Source organism: Microcaecilia unicolor, chromosome 2, assembly GCF_901765095.1.
Source record: "Microcaecilia unicolor chromosome 2, aMicUni1.1, whole genome shotgun sequence".
NCBI lineage: Eukaryota > Metazoa > Chordata > Amphibia > Gymnophiona > Siphonopidae > Microcaecilia > Microcaecilia unicolor.
Genome location: NC_044032.1, coordinates 21,504,055 through 21,521,975, shown reverse-complemented (window position 1 = coordinate 21,521,975; position 17,921 = coordinate 21,504,055). Strand labels below are relative to the sequence as shown.

The 17,921-nt window shown below is 46.2% G+C and overlaps 1 protein-coding gene across 2 annotated transcripts in view; it reads left to right on the top strand.

Moving 5' to 3' along the window:
* Nucleotides 1-15,772, top strand: part of CNTFR (ciliary neurotrophic factor receptor) — a 901,912-nt gene extending 886,140 nt beyond the window's left edge. For both annotated transcript variants that reach the window (XM_030192837.1, XM_030192836.1), the window contains exons 7-9: nt 4,031-4,211; nt 11,265-11,451; nt 14,493-15,772. In XM_030192837.1, coding sequence (XP_030048697.1) covers nt 4,031-4,211; nt 11,265-11,451; nt 14,493 — 369 coding nt within the window. In that variant the 3' untranslated portion in view covers nt 14,494-15,772. The remainder of the gene's footprint in view (nt 1-4,030; nt 4,212-11,264; nt 11,452-14,492) is intronic.
* The last annotated feature ends 2,149 nt before the right edge of the window (nt 15,773-17,921 follow it).

The following is a 17,921-nucleotide window of genomic DNA, read 5'->3' as shown; positions in this document are numbered from 1 at the left end:
GAAAGGCTAAAGCGGCTAGGGCTCTTCAGCTTGGAGAAAAGGTGGCTGAGGGGAGATATGATAGAGGTCTATAAAATAATAAGTGGAGTTGAACAGGTAGATGTGAATCGCTTGTTTACTCTTTCTGAAAATACTAGGACTAGGGGGCATGCAATGAAGGTACAAAGTAGTAAATTTAAAACAAATTGGAGAAAATATTTCTTCACTCAATGTGTAATTCAACTCTGGAATTCGTTGCCAGAGAATGTGGTAAAGGTGGTGAGCTTAGCGGGGTTTTAAAAAGGTTTGGAAGGCTTCCTAAAGGAAAAGTCCATAAACCATAACCGGGATTAGCCACTGTTGGGAACAGGACGCTGGGCTTGATGGACATTCGGTCTGTCCCAGTGTGGCAATGCTTATGTTCTTATTTCTAACCTTCTCCTGGGACCTAAGATGACGATTTCATGATGTAACAGGTTTAACAAACTGGTTCATGGGGTCTGATTTGATTGGAGGGATGACTGTGATTTTACATGTTTGGGAATTTCCTTGATTCTTTGTTTTTGTTTTTCATTTAAGGGTTGTCTCATAAGATCAGTAATGTTTTAAGTTTAATTCTCATTATGTAAAAGTTGAATTCTTGTGGAATTGCGGCCATGGAGTGGGGGTTATTTTTGTTTGCTTAATTGTTGTAATATGCCTTTAACTTGGGTTCTCTAGATAAAAGCAAACGCCTAATTAAATTAGTTCAGATACTGGAACTTCATCCCATCCAGACAGATCTTATGATAACAACATCCCCCAATTATAGAGAGTGACCTAGTTTTTAAAATTGTGGCTAAACATTAATCTAGTCAACCAAGGGAAAGAGACTCTTGAGCAACTGCAGAGGATCTTTTTGCTTAACTCCTTAAATTAAAGGGTAGATCCACTGAAAAACAGACCCCTCCCCCCCTCCAGCCACTGTTCCATCTGAGTTGAGTGAGAGTCCTCCTTCTGTAGTCCTGCCAGTGGGGGGCGCTGTTTCACTATCATATTTTCAATAGTGAGGGACAGGCAAGTTCTGCAGGACTCCAGGGAAAATTGACAGCACAATATTGAAGCAGCACCCCCTACTGGCAGCAGTGCAGTTGGAGGATTCTCTCTCAGCTAAGAGGGAACAGTGTCCCCGGCCTCTTCTTGTGTCCCCTTTTGGAGAATGCATTAAACTCAGCAGTTGAGCCACTCTGCATTCAGACTAAAGACTTGCAAGGGGACGGGGTTCGTGGGAATCCCGCAGAACCCATGGGGTTCCTGCAGACACGGAAGCAGTTCTGCGGGGTTCCCGTGGGGACGGAAGCCATTCCTGCAGGGTTCCCATGGAAATGTATACTGCACTTGCACTTAGGATTACCATATGTCCAGATTTACCCGGACATGTCCTCTTTTTGAGGACATGTCCAGGCAACTGGGCGGGTTTTGCCAATCTGCCCGTTTGTCCGGATTTCTGGACAAACAGGCTGGCGGGCGGGCGGGGCGTCCTATGCTAGCCTCCCGGCCCTCCCCTTACTTACTACTCTACTGCCCTGGTGGTCTAGTGACCTCTTCCACCTTCGGGGCAGGAAAGAGTCCCCTTTTTCCTGCCCACAGTGCTGCCCTGCATCCTGTTGCTGATCTCGGCACTGATTCAAAATGGCCACCGAGAGTTGAAGTGACCTCGCGAGACTTCAACTCTCGGCGGCCATTTTGAATCGGCGCTGAGATCAGCAACAGGATGCAGGGCAGCGCTCCGGGCAGCAAAGAGGGGGCTCTTTCTTGCCCCGAAGAGGTCACTAGACCACCAGGGCAGTAGAGTAAGGTAAGGGAAGGGGGTGACGGGGAAGGAAGTGGAGGGGGGGTGATGGGGTGTGTGACAGGGGGGAGGGGAATATGTGACGGGGGCGGTGTGAGGGTGTGAAAGGGGCGGGGTGGGGTGTAAAAGGGGCAGGGTGGGGCATGTGTCCTCTTTTTTGGGGGACCAAATATGGTAACCCTACTTGCACCAGTCTCTCACTTACCGAGTACCAAGTTCTTTGAGTGCTGTCACCTCCTCTTCCTCCTCCTCCTTGCTTTAACAGCACAGATGGGGAAAGTCTCCATTAAGGAGGTGGTAGAGACACAAATGGTGACGGAATTCAAAAAGGCTTGGGATGAACACAGAGGATCTCTAATGAGAAAATGGAAGTTATGAAAAACCTAAACTTAAATGGCTGCATGTGTGTGGATGTGTCGAGTGACGCTTAGATGGTGACTCTGGCTGTGATGAACTAGGGCCGATACTGGGCAGACTTGTACGGTCTGTGTCTCATATATGGCAATCTGGTTTAGGATGGGCTAGAAAAGGGCTTAGACAGCAACTTCAGTGGTTGGAGCATAAGGACAGTTCTGGACAGATTTTTACAGTCTGTTTCCCGCAAATGAGAAGACGAATAGGCTGGAGTGGGCTTCGACGACAACTCCAGCAGTTGGAACATAAGGATAGGCTGGGTGGACTTCTATCGTCTATGTCCCAGAAATGCCAGAGTGTTCCAAGTTCCAACTTTTTTTTTTTTGTTACATTTGTACCCCGTGCTTTCCCACTCATGGCAGGCTCAATGCGGCTTACATGGGGCAATGGAGGGTTAAGTGACTTGCCCAGAGTCACAAGGAGCTGCCTGTGCCTGAAGTGGGAAATGGGAATCGAACTCAGTTCCCCAGGACCCGCGAGTCCACCACCCTAACCACTAGGCCACTCCTCCACTGTTGCTACTATTTGAGATTCTACATGGAATGTTGCTATTCCACTAGCAACATTCCATGTAGAAGTCGGCCCTTGCAGATCACCAATGTGGCCGCACAGGCTTCTGCTTCTGTGAGTCTGATGTCCTGCACGTACGTGCAGGACGTCAGACTCACAGAAACAGAAGCCTGCGCAGCCTTCTACATGGAATGTTGCTAGTGGAATAGCAACATTCCATGTAGAATCTCCAATAGTAGCAACATTCCATGTAGAATCTCCAATAGTATCTATTTTATTCCCACTCATGGCAGGCTGAATGCGGCTTACATGGGGCGATGGAGGGTTAAGTGACTTGCCCAGAGTCACAAGGAGCTACCTGTGCCTGAAGTGGGAATTGAACTTCTGTTCCTTCCTTGCCTGCAGCGTTGCAGTTTGAACCCAGAGACAGACTGACAGAGGCAACCGTAATTTTTTTTTAATGTGCCAATAAATTCTTGCGGAGATGGGTGGGGACGGCATATTTACAGAATAGTGCTTAGGCAGAATCGTGGTGTATATGCCATTATTCTAATAATTTACATACTTAATTAGTGCATGCATACTTTATATATTCTCATGACCTAAAGCTAGCCAGTAATCAGAGCATGTCTTACTTTGATAGACTGGGCATTTGATTAGCTGTTCTATTAACAGGTGCCCACTTCATTCGTTGCATTTACATAAGTATTGCCATACTGGGAAAAACCAAAGGTCCATCGAGCCCAGCATCCTATTCAACAGTGGCCAATCCAGGTCACAAATACTCGGCAAGATCCCAAAAATGTAGAAAACATTTTATACTGCTTATCCCAGAAATAGTGGATTTTCCCCAAGTCCATTTAATAACGATCTATGGAATTTTCCTTTAGGAAGCTGTCCAAACCTTTTTAAAACTCCGCTAAGCTAACCGCCTTTACCACATTCTCTGGCAACGAATTCCAGAGTTTAATTACACGTTGAGTGAAGAAACATTTTTTCCGATTAGTTTTAAATTTACTACATTGTAGCTTCATCGCATGCCCCCTAGTCCTAGTATTTTTGGAAAGCGTGAATGGATGCTACACATCTACCCGTTCAACTCCACTCATTATTTATAGACCTCTATCATATCTCCCCTCAGCCGCCTTTTCTCCAAGCTGAAGAGCCCCAGCCGCTTTAGCCTTTCCTGATAGGGATCCTTGAGTTGTTGTGCATTTAATGAACCCAACTCCAGTTTTGACATAATCTGCATTTTTGGCTGTTACTTGATGCTTTAATCTTTGATTGTCCCCCCAGGTGGAGCTGTCCGATGGTACATCCCACACTATCACCGATGCTATTGCTGGTAAAGAGCACATTATCCAGGTGGCAGCCAAGGACTTTGAGATTGGCACGTGGAGCGACTGGAGTGTAGCTGCTCATGCGACACCCTGGATGGAGGAGCCAAAGCACCCCACCACGAATGCCCAGTTGGCAGGTGACTCAATTGACCTGGCATGTACCTGGGGGTTGGCAGTGTGAGGGCACTTGTGTACTACTAAGGATTACGTCAGAGCCTAGTTTATATATGTGTAGGTTATCAATTATAAAACAGATACAATTTATCATCCTCGACCCCATGACGCCTGAAACGCCTCTACCTGCGACCATAACACAGCCTTGTATTTGTTGTCTACCGTAATGGCATTCGCCATTACGATACTTTGTAAGCCACATTGAGCCTGCAAATAGGTGGGAAAATGTGGGGTATAAATGTAACAAATAAATAAATAAATATGTATTTTCATTTTTCGTACATACCCTGTTATACTACTTAACTACTACTACTTAACATTTCTAGAGCGCTACTAGGGTTACGCAGCGCTGTACAGTTTAACAAAAAAGGACAGTCCCTGCTCAAAGGAGCTTACAATCTAATAGATAAGAGTGAGACAAATATAGGACAATCAAGCCATTGTGACATCACTGATGAGGTTGGCTCTTAGGCATTGGTGGAATGAGGCATTATGACATCACAATCTCAGCTCTGGATACCAGAGACTGAAACTCTTCACACTAAGGGGGGAAGTGGGCCAAGTATAGGACAATCGAGCCATTGTGACATCACTGATGAGGTTGGCTTTTAGGCATTGGTGGAATGAGGCATTATGACATCACAATCTCAGCTCTGGTTAAATCACTGCTATGAGCCAAGTATAGGACAGTCAAGCCATTGTGACATCACTGATGAGGCTGGCTCTTAGGTATTGGTGGAATGAGGCATTATGACATCACAATCTCAGCTCTGGTTAAATCACTGCTATATGTAATACTACTACTACTACCACTACTTAACATTTCTAGAGCGCTACTAGGGTTACGCAGCGCTGTACAGTTTAACAAAAAAGGACAGTCCCTGCTCAAAGGAGCTTACAATCTAATGGGTGAAATGTCAAGTTGGGGCAGTCTAGATTTCCTGAATAGAGGTATGGTGATTAGGTGGTTATAAAATTATCCTCTGGATCAGGGTCATAGCCAGAACTCATGGTGGGAGGGGGCCAGAGCCCGAGGTAGGGGAGCACATATTGGTCTGCTGCCCCGCTGCCGACACGCTGCCCCTCCCCCCGCCACCCTGCTGCTCCCCCCCCCCCCCCCCCCCCCCCCGCAGCAAATACCTTGGCTGGCAGGGGTCCCCAACGCCCGCCAGCTGAAGTGTTGTCCAGCACCGGTCTCCGGCGCCGCCGCGTTGCCTGCCCTTCTCTGTCTTCCCTTCACATCCTGCACGCTCCTTTTAGTGAAATTGAGCATGCTCATTTTCACTGAAAGGAGCGTGCTGGACATGAGTGGAAGACAGAGCAGGGCAGGCAACGCGGCGGCACCGGAGACCGGCGCTGGACAACGCTTCAGCTGGCAGGGGTTGGGGACTCCCGCCAGCAAAACCAGGGGCCCAAAGACATTTTTGGGGGGGAGGCCCAGGCCTCCGTGGCCCCATGTATCTACGCCACTGCTCTGGATGTATATCAGCCACAGACTGCAGGAAACTGTGGTCTGTGACTGTATTGCAAAAAAATCCAGAGTATTACAGTCGGAATACCAGACTAATACTACTGAAAGATCAGATGACAGGGTGCTGTCTTCAGAGCATTGTGGGGCCGTTTTACTAAGGAGCTTAGGTGCCTTCGTGCGCCCAACGCACATCAAATTGGAACTACTGCCCAGCTACCGTGTGCCGCGGGCGGTAATTCTTTTCTTGATGCGCGTCCTAAATGCGTGGTGCTAATCGGCAGTATACACGCACTGACGCTTACCACCCAATTAGAACATGAAACCTTACCACCAAGTCGACGGGTGGCGGTAAGGTCTCAGACCGAAAATAGACCCGCGCTCGTTTTAATTTTGCCGCATGTCTATTTTCGGCCACCCCCCCAAAAAATGCCCTTTTTTCCAGGCGCGCTGAAAAATGTACCTGCGCGCGTCCAAAACACACGCCCACACCAGCGCAGGCCACTTTTCGGCGTGCTTTAGTAAAAGGGCCCCTGTGTTAGTAATGTTATAGCAGGGGCTCTCAAATCCAGTCCGTGGGGTTCATTCACATCCCAGCCGGGTTTTCAGGATTTCCACAATAAATCTATATATGAGATCTATCTGCATTCACTCCTTCCATTGCTTGCAGATAGATCTCATGCATATTCATTGTGGAAATCCTGAAAATCAGGCTGGGTTGTGGACTGCATTTGAGGACCCCTGTGCTACGGTGTGCTTGGCCAATCGCATGTCATTGGAATATTGTAATCTTGGGCAAGTTACTTAACCCTCCAATGCCTCAAGTACAGACTTACCTCCCTGTTTACAAAATTTATTTATGTTAATTTATATACCGTACCTTATTGCAACTGCAAAACAGAACGGTTTACATATGTATAAAAACAATTAGTGTATACAAATAAACAAACATAGGAATTCCATTCATGACAGGAAAGCGCAGCAAACCAGAATAAACTACATAATAAAATCAGTACAAATTAAAAATCTAATATACAGTTAAGCTATCCCTTTTTCTTTTTGACCTTATCTCATTATGCTAAGTTCTGTTCTACGTAGCTTATAAAGAGAAAGGTTTTCAAAAGTTTTCGGAAATGGAGATAAGTTTTCTCTAATCTGATCTCCTTTGGAAGGCCATTCCAAAGGGAGGGTGACAAATAGAAAAAAGCCGATCTCCGTGTAGATTCCCATCTAGCCCTAGCTAGAGGGGGAATAACTAACCTGTTATCTGTTAGGGATCTAAGAGTTCGCATAGCGGTGTAGGGAATTGTTAAATTCGACAAGTAGCTAGGATTTAATGTGTAAAAGCCGCAACTAGCGGGTGCCGGAGCTTTAATGCCGACACAGCCCATTCACTCTGAATGGGCTGTGTCGGCATCACTGCACGGGGGGGGGGGGGGGGGGGGGGGGGGGGGGGGAGGGTTAGATTGTAAGCCCTCAGGGAACAGGGAAATGCCTGGTGTATGTGAATAGAATTCACCTTGAGCTACTACTGAAAAAGATGTCGGTTAAAACCAAATAAATTGGAATACTGCACAGTAGGGTTGGGAATTTTATATGAATACCAAATAAGTAAAAATCTGGCTTGTTAGGGACATTATTTACCTTGTGTTCCAAACTATATATGACAGCATAATAGCTAAGCTCTTCGTGCAGTGAATTTTGGTAACAGAACATTGTAAGAGCAGTAGGCAAAAAACCACGATAGGAGGATTGGGTGTTTTAATAGTTAACAAAACCTACATATTTATTTATTTATTTGTTACATTTGTATCCCACATTTTCCCACATATTTGCAGGCTCAATGTGGCTTACATAATATTGTGAAGGCATTCGCCAAATCCGGTACGGGATAGGTACAAAATGTTGTATTGGGATAGGGAAGATAAGATTCAATCAAGTTGGGTTGAGGTAAAAGAGTTCATCAATGTCCAATACGATCTTTAATAGTGAAGTGGTACAGGGTTGAGTCATTTAACTTGGGTCATTCGGATATGCCCTTCCCAATAGGTGAGTCTTTAAAGACTTTCTGAATTTTAGGTAATCATAAGTTGTTTTCACCACTTGTGGCAATGCGTTCCACTGGCGCGTGCCTATGTAAGAGAAGTTGGACGCATGGGTTGCCTTGTATTTTAGTCCTTTAATAATATACAGCAATGAAGGGCCAAAAAGGATAGAAGAGGAAACTGACTTGTACCTGAGTGTTGGGGTCTGAAACTCAAGCTCCCAAGATGAAGTAAAGTCAACCAAAGTGGCATGAAGGCTTTGGTACATTTCCACCAGCTCTGTGGGGCCCCAATATAAGCAAAGTCCTTCACCGTTTCTTGGGAAGGGTAATTTGTATTGCATTTAGCACCCCCTATAAATTTGAAAAGTTGGCTCCTATGTTCCCACATATAACTGGGGTAAGGGGGCTATTTTCGTAACATGCAGACTATTTTACAGCTGAAGAGAAAAGTAGGATTAATGTTCTGTAGACTGGACGCACTGTTCCAGACAAAGAATAAAGTATAGTGTAGCTTAAACAGCCAGATAAACCATCCCCAAGTAGAAGCTTTACCAGTAGACTCTCAGTTCTTAAGCAAATCTTCTTTATTGTAATACTCAGAATAAACAAAGAAAATCCAACTTATAGTTCAGTTGCTTAGAAAGAAATGTTGCTTTCTGCAATTAGAGTATGCATCTACTACTACTACTTATCATTTCTAAAGCGCTACTAGACGTACGCAGCGCTGTACACTTGAACATGAAGAGACAGTCCCTGCTCGACAGAGCTTACAATCTAATTAGGACAGACAAACAGGACAAATAAGGGATAAGGACAAAGAGTAGCAAGATTCCGGAATCCCAAAGAGTTGCAAGATTCCATGCAGAATCCCAAAGAGTAGCAAGATTCCGGAATCCCGGTGATTACTACTACTACTTATCATTTCTATAGTGCTACTAGACATACGCAGCGCTGTACACTTGAACATGAAGAGACAGTCCTTGCTCGACAGAGCTTACAATCTAATTAGGACAGACAAACAGGACAAACAAGAGATAAGGGATTATTAAAGTGAGGATGATAAAATAAGGGTTCTGAACAAGTGAACAAGGGTTAGGAGTTAAAAGCAGCATCAAAAAGGTGGGCTTTTAGCTTAGATTTGAAGATGGTCAGAGATGGAGCTTGATGTACCGGCTCAGGAGGTCTATTCCAGGCAGTGGCGTCGCGAGGGCAGCTGACACCCGGGGCGGGTCACCGCTGCGCACCCCCCTCCCGGGTGCAGCGCGACGCACCCTCCCCCCTCCGTAGCGCACCCCCCCCCCCCCCGCCCGCGAGAACATACCTGGAAGGCGGTGAGGGGCGGGTGGGTGGGCCAATCCGCCGAGAGCACGCCGCTGGGGGGTGTCGGCGCCTCGCTGGTTCCCTGCTCGCTCTGCCCCGGAACAGGAAGTAACCTGTTCTGGGGCAGAGAGAGCAAGGAACCAGCGAGGCACCGACACCACCCAGCGGCATGCACCCGGGGCGGACCGCCCCACCGCCCCCCCCCCCCCTTCCTACGCCACTGATTCCAGGCATATGGTGCAGCAAGATAAAAGGAACGTCAGAGGCAAGGAGATGGCTAGAACCTCAGCCAAGCTGAGAAGAAGAGCTGTAACACTCAAAGGGGAATATGGGGGAGAAACTCGGGGACAATGAATGGGGAATGACTTGCGGAGATGGTGAAAACTCTTGATGGAACTACAGTAGATTAAGGAGGGATGAGCCCTAGAACAGCTACTGATCACAAAGCAAACTAGCAACACTGGGCTGTCTCACACAGCCTGCAGGGGCAGAGAGAGAGGGCTGGCCCTAGCTCAGAGCTAACAGCCAATAGAAAAAGCTCAGGAGGAGTCAATCACAGGATACTGCAAACTATAGGAAAAGTAGTCCTAAGTTTTGGTTTGAAAGGCTAAAGCAGCTAGGGCTGTAGAGCAAGGAGAAAAGATGGCTGAGATCTATAAAATAATGAGTGGAGTGGAATAGGTAGACGTGAATTGCTTGTTTACTCTTTCCAAAAATACTAGGCCTAGGGGGCAGGCAATGAAGCTACAAAGTAGTACGTTTAAAACAAATCAGAGAAAATATTTCTTCACTCAACGCGTAATTAAACTCTGGAATTTGTTGCCAAAGAAAATGTTAAAAGCAGTTAGCTTAGTGGGATTAAAAAAAAAGGTTTGGCTAACTTCTTAAAAGAAAAGTCCATAAGCCATAATTAAAATGGACTTGGGGAAAATCCACTGCTTATTTCTAGGATAAGCGGCATAAAACGTATTGTACTGTTTTGGGATCTTGCCAGGTATTTGTAACCTGGATTGGCCACTGTTGGAAACAGGATGCTGGGCTTGATGGACCTTTGGTCTGTCCCAGTGTGGCAATACTTATGTAGTTATGTACTTGGGATTCTGAATGGAACGTTGCTACTCTTTGGGGTTCTACATGGAATCTTGTTACTCTTTAGGATTCCGGAATCTTGCTATTCTTTGCAGTTCTACGTAGAATGTTGCTACTCTTTGGGGATTTTGCCAGGTATTTGTGACCTGGATTGCCCACTATTGGAAACAGGATGCTGGGCTTGATGGACCTCCGGTCTGTCCCAGCATGGCAACACTTATGTACTTAGTTTGCTGTTTTCAAGTTTACCTCATGTATTACATTTGTGTTTATATTTTGTTATTTTACTGTTGTTATGCTGTTAACAAAATTGTAAGTTGTATGTTAAACTGTACCTGCTGTACACTGCCTTGGGCGAATCTCTTCAGAAAGGCAGGTAATAAATCCCAATAAATAAAATAATACACAGTGCTATCTATTACACAGTCAATACAACTGAATACAAATAGTACTCATGCTAAATATGCATAATGATATATCCTGCCTCCATGAACATGGGGACAAAACACTGGGAGATATCTTTAGTAGAGGGGTCAAGGGTATTAATAGAAAATGGTATAGATGGGGTGGCTTCTATGGCTGAAAGTGGGAGATGGTCAACCAGAGAGACTGAAAGGGTCATATGGTCCTTATTTAGTAGTTCAAAACAATAGATTTATTCAAGGAATATCCAATGGATTCAACACGAATCATGTTTCGGCCACAAAGGCCTGCCTCAGGAGTCCGTTCGATGTAGAAATATCCAACTATTTAGAGCATCTAAGGACAATCAACCTTATGCAAACGCTTAAATCGATGAAGCTGTCATGGCCAAAAGAACGATGAACAAGCAGCTGTTTACGTAAGGTTGGTTGTCCTTAGATGCTCTGTAGAGTTGGATAGTTCTACATCGAAGGGACTCAGACGATTCGTGTCAAGTCCATTGGATATTCCTTGAATCAATCTTTCATTTTGAACTACTACAGTCCGTCATCTTTTGTGTCACCTTCGCTCTGCCTACTTGCTCGCCTTCCTTATCTGGCAACATCCACTCTGTATACACGTCATCATGAATGTTAGAACCACTTATCTCCTTTTCACCTTCTTCTTTAGAAACCACAACAACCACCACCACCACCACTACCACCACCACCACCGCTTCTACCAGCACCAGTACCATGTTTGTACACTCTCCTACCACGAAGATCTGTGAGCAGGAGTCCATAGTCGGGAACGATGCGGTGGCAGTCTCCTGGATGATTACTGTGTTACTCGGCACAGTCAGTGTCTTCTTTATTTAGTAAGTACCTAGGTCACTCGGCGTTAAACTTTTGCAGTGGGATTTCCGGAGTGTTTCAGTTCCGAGATCTTAGAATCAGCCTAAGAATTGGTAGGGGCGATGGTCTGGGTGGTAGGGCAACAGCAGATGTTCAACAGTGCCTACATATGTAGCCATATTTAAGGGAGGTGGTCCTGGGAGTCCGTTTCGAATAGGACCGGAACACGTGCAGATCATATTTTTGAAGCTAACCCATGTTAGTTTCCTTGTAAAATCTACCCACATGAAAAGCAGGTGCAAAGGACCACTGGTATGTACATAAGTACATAAGTATTGCCATACTGGGAAAGACCAAAGGTCCATCGAGCCCAGCATCCTGTTTCCAACAGTGGCCAATCCAGGTCACAAATACCCGGCAAGATCCCAAAAAAGTACAAAACATTTTATACTGCTTATCCCAGAAATAGTGGATTTTCCCCAAGTCCATTTAATAACGGTCTATGGACTTTTCCTTTAGGAAGCCGTCCAAACCTTTTTTTAAACTCCGCTAAGCTAACCGCCTTTACCACATTCTCTGGCAACCCTCATCAATTTTCAAAGGGAAAAATACACATCAACTTTCTCTTCAAAAACTGGTGCAAAGCACACCGGGTAAACATTACCCACAGAATTAGTCTCAAAGCAGACAATTTGAAATCACTTGCTAATTGCACACAGACACTCGCATAGTGCTATAACATGGCTGCAGTGAAAATTGATTTGTATAATTACAAACCATTAGTTATCAAGCAGATCTAATATTTTAAGATGAATCAATATGTTATATCATAGGAATGGCAGCATTATATCTATAAATATTGCAGTCTGTTTCCCTGTTAAGCTTATCTAAAAAATAGAATACTTGATTGAAAAGGGATTTATTAACTAACAGCAAATGTTTCTGGATGAATTCTGGTCGCTGCATCTCAAAAAAAGATATAGTGGAATTAGAAAAGGTGCAGAGAAGGGCGATGAAAATGATAAAGGGGATGGGATGACTTCCCTATGAGGAAAGGCTGAAGCGTCTAGGTCTCTTCAGCTTGGAGAAGAGACTGCTGAGGGGAGATATGATAGAGGTCTATAAAATAATGAGTGGAGTTGAACGGGTAGATGTGAAGCGTCTATTCACGCTTTCCAAAAATACTAGGACTAGGGGGCATGCGATGAAGCTACTATGTAGTAAATTTAAAATGAATCGGAGAAAATTTTTCTTCACTCATCGTGTAATTAAACTGTGGAATTCGTTGCCAGAGAATGTGGTAAAGGTGGTTAGCTTAGTGGAGTTTTAAAAAGGTTTGGACCGCTTCCTAAAGGAACAGTCCATAGACCGTTATTAAATGGACTGGGGAAAATCCACTATTTCTGGGATAAGCAGTATAAAATGTTTTGTACATTTTTGGGATCTTGCCAGGTACTTGTGACCTGGATTGGCCACTGTTGGAAACAGGATGTTGGGCTCGATGGACCTTTGGTCTTTTCCAGTATGGCAATACTTATGTTCTTATGAAACTAATGAAAGACAAAAAGACAGTTAATATCAAGGGCGGACTGACCATTCGGGCAACCGGGCAGTGCCCGAGGGCCCAGACGCTCTAGGGGGCCCAGAGGTTCTGCCCGGATGCCCGCCGCACACTACAGCCCTCCCCAGGCCTACCTTTAAAGGCGCGCTGCTGGTGATCTAGTGGCCCTTGCGGGGGAGTGGGGGATGTTCTTTCCTGCCCGTTGTGCTGCCTCTATTCCCCCTGCCGGCACTGCCGTATTTTAAAAATGGCGGCGGAGAGTCCTGAGACCCACGAGAATACCGTGGGAAGTCTCGGCCCGCCATTTGAAAACACGCTGGTGGGCAGCAGGCGGGGGAATAGCGGCAGCACAGTGGGCAGAAAAAAACATGCTTCTTCCCCTCCCTGCCCCCCCCCCCCCCCAAAGAGATCACTATGCCACCAGGGCCCTTCAGGTGGGATCGGGGCCACAGGGGCGTCAGAAGCGGCGGTAAGAGGGGGGAGTGGCCCGGCGGGGGCTCAGACCACCCTCAGTCCGTCCCTGGTCAAAACTCCAGCATTTTGATGGAACTTCTCAAGTTCTGCCTCACTCGTTCTGTCTCTGAGCGGCTGCAGAAAACTGGGGTATGCGATTGTATTGCATATTCTGCAGTGTCCTGGTGTCGCTGGTTTCCATCCCGTGTATTCTGTATTTTGCTGAAGTCAGTCTGTCTCATTCTCAGGACATGAAACTTTCATCTATTCAATTGTATCCTCACTCCCAATAAAGTTCCCTGAAAACCCTTCAGCAAAGCCCTGAAAACCCCTGGAAACTGTGTGCTGTAGCTCCCCCTGGTGATAGTGTTGCAGTAGGACAAGCATACTTAGCTATGGGAATTGGTCTTCCATAACACTTATAAATACCATTATCCTTGTTTGTTCCTAAGCAGCACATTTTAATTGTGTGCAATTACAAATTGCATATATTATAATTAGATGTGATTATTTTGGCTACTAGGGGTGTGCAACCCAAACATTTTTATTTAGTTTACTGTGTTGTTTAGGGGATTCCATTGGGGGGAAGGGTCTTCATTTCAAGGACAGTGTTGGAAATAGCACAGACTTTTCAGAAAAAATTCTCTTTCTTTAGTCTCAGCAGCAGATGAATCCAGAAACTGGGAGGGGCCAGGACTGGTAGTTCACTGGCCCCCCCATGATAGGCCGGGACACCAAATGGGCACCCTAGGTCAGTGCGGTGGACTTCAGAAAAAGCTCCCACGTGCATAGCTCCCACCCCCCCTCCCCCAAAACCCACTACCCACAAATGTACAACACTACCATAGCTCTTAGGGGTGAAGGGGCCACCTACATGTGTTACGTGGTCTACGGACTTTTCTTTTAAGAACTTGTCCAAACTCTGAGTCGGAGGGGGGGGGGAGGAGGGGGGGGGGAGAGAACCAAATGAAGAATTGTGAAGGGAAAAATTACTGCATTTATAAATCTGTCCAAATAAACTTATCTCTCTCTTTAATTTTTCTCTTGCAGAATCCTTCTTTGCATTCCCATGGAACAAAGATAAAGTGAAGACAATATCCAGTTCGTCTTATTTTTTTTTTCTATTTTGCACATGTTTACGGAGGATACAGTATACTACAGCATTTTATTTTCATCAGTTCTGTTTTTAGAAAGGACAAAACCCCACCTAAACGTGGGATTTTAATTGTCCCTGTGATTTATAAAGAACAAAAAGGAATAGAATGAAAAGGAAAAGAAAATGTAAAGTTTAAAAGAAAAAAAAACTGCTGCCAAAACAAGGAAACTTTATCAAAAGCCAGCCAAAGTGCAGTTTCTTACAGTGTGGGAAAGAGGAGGCCCTGCCACCAGTTTTGTTCTGAAAAAGCCTGAGGACGAGAGAGTGTTCTGGTAGTTCAATGCCGCAAGCCATAGGCTGACCTTGTTCTGGGGGTTTTTTTTGACTCACTGCTGGAACGGTATCACTGTGGCCTCTGGTCTGGTAAATTCTCACCAACTAAGCAGGGTAGGATCTGGTCAGTGGGTCACCTACAAGACCAAACTAGGCGTCAGGGTGTGATGGATTAGGAGACGGTCTGTCCTCCCCCTCTGAGTTAATATAGAAACCCTGATGTCTGGAGGCAGGCACATGCCATCTTTCAGAGAGGACATTAAGAATGTCTTCTCTGTGAATATTAAAGATTCCAGGGGATGTTTCTTACGGCAAGTTATGCAGAATAGCAGTTCAGGCTTTTCAGTTGACCCTGCTCAGATTCCTTTTGTAGAACAAGCCTAATTAGAGTGAAAAAGATCATTTTTTTTGCACTGTCTAATTTTAGTTTGACGTGGCAGTTTTCTCACTGCTTCTTTCAGCTTCCAGCTCAGTGAGAACCAGGGCACCAACTCCGCTGTTTTCCCCGCACAGTTGGGCTGCTTTAAATAAGTTGCCTGTGGGTACTTTTGAACAGTCGTGGGTTGCGACTTCTTGGGCTGTTTCTGCCTCCATCTCCTATTGGTCAAATTTGGTGTTGGAATGAGGCTTGGTGCCCCTCAAGCCTCATTCTGACTCCAAATTTGACCAATAGGAGGGTGAGGTGGGTGATGAGGTCAACAGCTGATGACTCATCATCAGCCCTGTGAGAGACGGCTGCAACCGCGGCGAGCAGTGACCACCTGGGATTGGAGCAGGAAAAGAGCAAGCATAGCTTGTCGCAGCAGTGACCACGGGGGACAGACTCCCCCCTACTGTTCCTCAGAGAGCTCCTTTCAGGTGCGAATTGGGTTGGGAGATTTTTTTGCTATCTGGCAACTTGGCTGAGCTGCACCTCCCTACCTATCGACCTGTGACTTCCCTCCCCTCCCCCCCCCCCCCCCCCCCCCCCCCCCCCCGGTTTACTGTAGTCTGGTCATAGAAGTGTCGTCCCCAGTCAGGAATCATGTGCCACATTTCTTTCTGCCACTAGGTGTCACCAGGGGCGTAGCCAGACTTTGGCGGGAGGGGGGGTCCAGAGCCCAGGTGAGGGGGCACATTTTAGGTCCGCCCCCCCCCCCGCCGCTGCCACCAACTTTGACCCCCCTGCCGACAACCCTGCCGATCCCCCCTCCCACCGCCAACCCTGCCCTGCCGCCGCCACCTACCTTTGCTGGCGAGGGACCCCTTATCCCTGCCAACCGAGGTCCTCTTCCTTCCCGCGCACGGCTTCGTTCTGCTTCTGTTTTTGGGATCTTGTCGGGTATTTGTGACCTGGATTGGCCACTGTTGGAAACAGGATGCTGGGCTCGATGGACCTTTGGTCTTTCCCAGTATGGCAATACTTATGTACTTATGACGTGCAGGATGTCAGACTCACTGAAACAGAACGAAGCCTTGATCTGTAAGGCTTCATTCTGTTTCTGTGAGAGAACATCAGAAACAGAACAAAGCCTTCTGCGGGAAGCAAGAGGACCTCGGCTGGCGGGGGTTGGGGTCCCCTGCTAGCAAAGGTAGCCCACGGCGATGGCCGGGGAGGGTTGGCGGCGGGAAGAGGGGTCGAGAGAGTCATCGGCAGGGGGCCCAGGCCCCCGTGGCCCCACGTAGCTACGCCCCTGGGTGTCACCATGATCAGTGCTGTCCCTCCCCCCGCATCTTAATGAAGCTAATTTCTTATTTAAGAATGGTACAGTGCTTTGGATAAAATTGTTATTCAAGTAAAGGTGATATTTAGGATTGTAATCACAGACTTGCATTCAGATGCAGCCTATGATCCCTCTTATCTCTCTTCACCTGGCATACAGCAAGCAGACGAATCCATAGCCATTGGGGAAAAAAAAATTAAGTTCTGAAGCATTCTGGGATTTGCAGTTTTTCATGATACAGCTGGATTACAAAATCCAAACTGCTTTAGGACAACAGTAAAGAACAAAAAAAAATAACAGCTACATTTGGACATATGTCAATGTGCCCCAGCTTTCAAGGGGCCATCTTTTACGTGACATTACACACACTCGCTATCCTGCTTTCCTCTGGACTGAAATTCCCAGCATGCAGTGGGAACAGAACTACATTAAAAAAAAAAAAAAAAAAAACAGGACTGGCTCAGCCTTTCCTTCAGTGACCTGGAGCCCATCTGATAACCCGACTGGATGGAAACCAAGTTCTTCAGCAACAGGTGGATAGGATCATACAGCTAAGCCACCATGCCAAAGACACTGCCTAATCCTACCCACAATGCTCTGCTTTCCCAAACCTGCTAAGCAAATCAAAATCCAGCCCAAGAAGAAAACTGCAGCACGGCCGGCCGCAATCTTTCTGTTTAATGATTTGTTTTCTTTTTTTGCTGAAGGAACTGACTTTTGTGCCTGGTCCTTTCCAGGTTTTTGTTAGCGAAATGTGTGTTCTCTTTTCTAACTCCAGCAGCAAATGTCACACAAACAGCACCAGCATCAGCAAAGGTTTCCTGGGGGGGAAGAGTGACTGTATTCTGCCTAAAATGGACTGCTGTATTTTTTTTTTATTTTACAGGAGGAAAAGACTATGAAAGAACAACAAAAAAAAATCCATCCTTCTAGATCCCAAGCTGTAGTCCGCGTACCCCTGCGCTACAAAATTAAAAGTGACTGAGGGGTCCTTTTACTAAGCCGCAGTAAAAAGTGGTCTGCGGTAGTGTAGGCCCGTGTATTGGGCACGTGCCGGGCCATTTTTTTTTACCGCGTCTACAAAAAAATGGTGCTTTTTTAATGGGATGGTAAAAGTGAAGCCAGTGTGCGCCCAAAACCGGCCTGAGCCCTTAACGCCACCCATTGATCTAGCGGTAAAGGCTCACGCACTACACACGCGGTGACTGGTCCGTCGATTGCTCCCAGAACCGGCACGCATAGGAGGAAATAAATAAAATAATTCGTCCGTCCGTTATGGGCACGCCCCAAATCTGAAATTAAGGCCAGGAGGGTGCGCTGGCCTGACGGTAGTCTCATTCGGCCGTG